At 32.2% G+C, this 5,188-nt stretch overlaps 1 protein-coding gene across 1 annotated transcript; it reads left to right on the plus strand.

The window, feature by feature from the left end:
- LOC109843036 (uncharacterized protein At1g28695-like) lies at window positions 704–4,883 on the plus strand. The gene is made up of 6 exons (XM_020411969.1): window positions 704–720; window positions 1,158–1,239; window positions 1,328–1,531; window positions 1,625–2,018; window positions 2,751–3,119; window positions 4,639–4,883. Exons 4-6 carry the CDS (start codon window positions 1,806–1,808, stop codon window positions 4,651–4,653), a joined length of 597 nt encoding a protein of 198 aa, XP_020267558.1. The 5' UTR covers window positions 704–720; window positions 1,158–1,239; window positions 1,328–1,531; window positions 1,625–1,805; the 3' UTR covers window positions 4,654–4,883.

The raw sequence follows: 5,188 nt of genomic DNA on the forward strand, positions 1-5,188 counted from the left end.
CCCTTCAACTTTTTGATTATGAGCCTTGAAGTCCCCTTTACATTGAACTTGATATGAGCCTTTTGATTATTTTGTTGAGCAGATCCTAACTGCCAGAAAGATAACAGTCAGCAACTAGCCTATCATATTATAGAAGCTTGAAACTATGTACTGCTTACTTTAATTTGATTAACATTTTATATTTTTATGGAAAAAACCAAATATATAAAATTGCATTTGAATTATGCCTGAGAAAAAATTTTGATCAAGGAGAGAGTTTCCATCGACTTGAATGATGGGGAAAGCTATTCAAATTAATTGTTAGAAAGCTATTCAAATATTAAAAAGTTATCAAATTAATGGCTAAATTTACTTGCTATCCATTAATGTCATCAAAGATATTTAAGTTTGCACAGTAGTCAAATTACTTATTTGCATGAACTATAAACAGAAATAAAGAAGAGAGAACCACAACCTCAAGATCAGATAACCAAAGCAAAATATTGAATTAAGACTTGGAAAGGTAGGAAAATGCAACTCTTTTAGACTTGGAACTTCTATAATCTAATCATATTACGCAGACACGGGACATAAATACAATCATAGACATAATAGAAATTCCATCAATCTCTGATTGTATCTTTCTTATTTCCTGTTTCATTATTAGAAATTCGTTGAATTTAGTATAACATTTGTACTTGTGCTTCCATGTTGATGAGTTAATAGTTGTCGGTGATTCAGGTGATTCAGGTGAGTTAATAGTTGAATTTTTTCATATTAATGCAGATATTCTACTTGGTTGGATTTGCCTTGTTTTTTTTTGAAAACATTTCTAAATTTGTCGGTGATTCATGTGAGTTAAGCAACTTTCTTCTCTTTTCTCTTTATATTATTCATAGTGATGGTAACTCTATTTCCTTGTTTTAATCTTCTTCTTCACTTAAATATGAAAAAAATCTTATTCTTATTATATGACTTCAAAAAACAGAATTAACCTTAGCATATGAGATATTTGTGATTACTGATGCATGTATAGTGTACCAAATTTTTCCAAAAAAAACCTTACATACTATTGAACATCAATTAAAATATACTTATTCTCTAAAATTATATTCATTGCTATACTTATGTTAAATAAAATAAAAAATTTAACACATTAAATTTTCTTTTCATTGTAGAAATTTACATTCTACTTCTTGGATTGCATAATCACTATACATTTGCATAAGAGTACCTTCTTCCAAATGACTTCAAACCAAGGTTTGAATTCAACATAAATAAATATATATTATTATTGTTTTATGTGTATTTATGTTTATTAATAGTATATTTCATTATTTTTTAACAGAAGAACACATTCTAATACATGAGCGTAGAAACATCAAATATAATCAGTTGAATGTTGATCAGAAGAGAACTTACATTCAGAAGGTCATTGATAATAATAGAAAGAGGAAAAGGAATGATTTTTCTTGCAGTAGTATCAATAGCAAGCAAAAACGTAAGATTGATTTGTTTTGTGGAGCGCAACAGCGGGAATATGAGCATGGAGGTTTGCATAGATTAATTTTATAATTTATTAAAATAATCACATGATTTTATATATCTAAATTTAATTAACACTAAAAATATTATTTTTTTCTAGGTCAAATTAACCATGAACCAGTATGTTCTTTATTACATAAACTACGCACTCCAAAGTCTTGTTCATTTTGTGGAGCAAAAAAGTTTGAACACGAACCACCAGCATCATGTTGCCACAATGGTAGGAAAGAACAAGATGTGCTCATTGAAATGAAAAATAATGGCACCTTTGTCGGTTATATATGTCAGTCAGGTTCTTGGATACTCTTCAGTTCAGTGGGTTTTGTGAAGATAGCAGGGATTTTCGAGAGGTGAGGACCGTCCATGCTAACTGTTGCCAAATTGTGAAGGCAAAGCTCGCTGATCTCGCTGAAGCCTTGGATGTGTGGAAGAGGTCTAATGGCACGTTGAACGCTACATGGCCTGCACATGAAGGTTGCTCTAAGTCATGGCAGGTAAATATCAAAATGAAGTTCGAAACTTTGTTCGTCTACATAGTTTTTTTATGTATTTATTCTTAGTTGAAGTCATGTTCGCAAAAAGAGTTTTCTTATATATTTACCCCTAAATAATCCATATTTGAGGAATCTACCCCCTAAGAAATCTTAGTATTTTCACAACTGCTTCCCAGTTCATAGACGTTGGAAAAAAATTCACAAACTCTCATACAAACACAGACACCCACACATACACACAACCATGTACATCCATAAAAGATTTCTACTATTTTACACACATGAGAGGGGAGATCATACGCACACAAAGACACAAAAAAATACCTTCAATAGGTGAGAAAATGATTCCTTCTATTGGAACATATAAATGGCGCGTACGCGCACAGGAATTCTACTACTTGATCCATTACTGAAGACACTCGCACAAAATCATAATTCAGAAGAGAAAGGAATTCTGCTATTCAAATACAAATACATAAGATATTATGGATTTCTTCTATTTAACACATACATAGAAGCACAAGCAACTTCAAATAAGGAGGAAAATGATTTCTGCAATTTAAACTGGAAAGCACACTTAAGCATGTCGTTAATCAATAAGAATGTTTTCACTGCTACAAAACTAGATAAATGAAATCTAATCATAAATCATCTTAAATAGATAAAAGGTTAATTAATAGAATCAATATATCTGCAGTGAACTCATCTAACCAGTGCACTGCTTGTAACCAGAAATATGTCTCCAAACTCGAGCTACGGAAAAACATAGAAAAGACTACGATGCAGAACAAGACCTTGATTATCAGTGTACTGAGCAAAGAATATTCGGAGAATAACGGCATTCTAGACCTCTTTCTTCAGAGCCTTCAGCACACTACGGATATCAACTCCTTCATCAGGCACTTCCTCTTTATGGCAATCGATAAAGTAGACTTCGATCGATGCAAGCTACTAAACCTCCATTGTCATCGGCTTGTCGTCAAGGGAATTGATTTCTTTAAGGAGCAGCAGTCTACAAATGAGGAACTTGACAAAGTGATGTGGCAGAGGATCAGTCTACTTGGACATGTTCTCAAGCTTGGATACAACTTCATTTATACGGTATGTTTCCATGGATAGTATTTGGTTGTAATATAAGGAATTACATTTAACAAACCATAAATATTCAAAGATAACATGGAAGAAAAAGTTAGATAAGTACAATAATAAATGAAAGTAGTCAAATATTTTATCAAATAAGGAATCCAATTGGTCATACTTCAGCTTTATGTAATCTTCGTTAAATTGCACATAGACCCTGAAGTATCCTCATTTCGCACTTAATATCCCTGTAGTTTCATTGTTGTGGGTGAAAACCCCCAGGTTAAATTTTTTCAACTACTTTACCCTTGGGGAAATTCTTCAATTCTTGCCATTGGGTGAAATTAGTGACTCTGAGGTAAAAGCGTACTAAATTTCATAATTTTCTAAATAAAAAGTTATTTTATTTATTAAATAAGTTCATAGCACATTGTAAAAACCAATTTCAGTTGAGTACATATATCTTCTAGAGGATAGATACCATGGATGGGTAACACATTTTGTTCTAGCAAAAGTCACATTACCTGTTATGGCCTGTACTTGCCTGAGATAAATTCATATGGGGTTCTAACAAAATTGGGTACAAATATAATAATAAGCAGGGGTATTTGAATTTTTAGTATTTCATTGGTTAAAAGTAAATCCATCAGAACATAAATTCAGTTCATTCAAGTCAAATCCTTGATATGCCTAATGACTGTCTTCCTGCTTCTGTTGTGTATCTAATTTTTCCGAAATGTATTTTCATGATGTCACAATTTATCTATAAAAAACAGTAGCAAAATTATCATATGGATTGAAGTTGGTTTTTACGATACGAAATTTTCAGATTAAGATTCTTGATTCAGGAGATATGAATTGAATCTACATAGGCCAAAAGGAACTATATCTTGGTGCTGAGAAATTTTTATAGTCTCCTCGAGCCAGTGCAAATACATTCCACTCGAACATAAAGAATTTAATATACTTATAAGCACCCCCAGTGTTAATGTAATTCATTTTCTCCAAGGGTGCATAATATTAGTTTGCTGGAAAGTTTGCCTTTAACAAGAAATAATTAGATGGTATGCTTTTGTTCTGAACAATTTCCGTTTTTTTCTTTTTTTTTCTTTTTGGATATTCTTGTAAATGGAGACAAAAATCATCATACATATGCTGAAGTTTCAAGAGTTAATTTGGGTCAACAAAACAATGAAGTAGAAAATTTAAGTATTTGGTTATACACTTCATAGGAGGTTGGCCACATTATTTTAAAGGTAGGTGATACGTATTGAACTTTGAAAGGTTGAATGTGATATCATATCCTTATGTCACCATCTTGAAGGTTGTACTCTGCAATATGCACTTGTCTTCCATAGCCTCAAATGCCAATAAGTTATAGTTTATGCTACTCGGTTCACACTATATATCAATACAGTTTATCTGGACATGTGCTTTAAGTTAACTTTCTTAGTACCAGATTTTGTTCATTAATATAAACATATGCCTTTCATCCTTTCATATTGTTACATGGAAGTAACTACAATTTTACTGTCACTAGATATCAGACAGTTGAACGAAGTATGTTGCTTGCAGGCAGCTCTTGCCACAATGTCTTTCATCCTTAAGCCGTTCCATGAATTTTTTTGGCTGGTGAAGCTGAAGTGTACATGACATTAATTGCTATGTTAGTGTGTATATGAATATGTTTCTCATTTGTTACTCGTGGTGGTTGGTCCTGTTATATTACTCTTGGAACATATTCACATGATATTTGTTTGCTAATGAAATTTATTTAAAAATTTACCACGTGCATTGCACGTGCAATCCAACTAGTATAATTAAAACATGAAAGATAACAAAAAACTTCCCAGAAGGCGACGACACTTTGATCTCTTATAATCATTAAAGGTTGATAAAATAATTAAAATACTTAAAATTATACGTGATATATAGCTTGCTGCGTAGCACATATGGGCTTATTAAATACCCTTGCAGGCCTTGCGAATGACTTTATTAGATTGAGGGCAATTTATTGTTCATTTTAAATTTGAGTGCTGACATTGCCAATTTGCCCCGGCCCATAGTGTTAGAACGATCGTGAGAACGTT

The sequence above is a fragment of the Asparagus officinalis genome, chromosome 5, assembly GCF_001876935.1.
Source record: "Asparagus officinalis chromosome 5, Aspof.V1, whole genome shotgun sequence".
NCBI classification, from domain to species: Eukaryota; Viridiplantae; Streptophyta; class Magnoliopsida; order Asparagales; family Asparagaceae; genus Asparagus; species Asparagus officinalis.

Coding starts and splice junctions, on each gene's coding strand:
- LOC109843036 (XM_020411969.1), top strand. CDS start 1,806: ATGTCAGTCAGGTTCTTGGATACTCTTCAGTTCAGTGGGTTTTGTGAA. Junction 2,019..2,750: donor GTTGCTCTAAGTCATGGCAG/GTAAATATCAAA, acceptor GCTTGTAACCAG/AAATATGTCTCCAAACTCGA.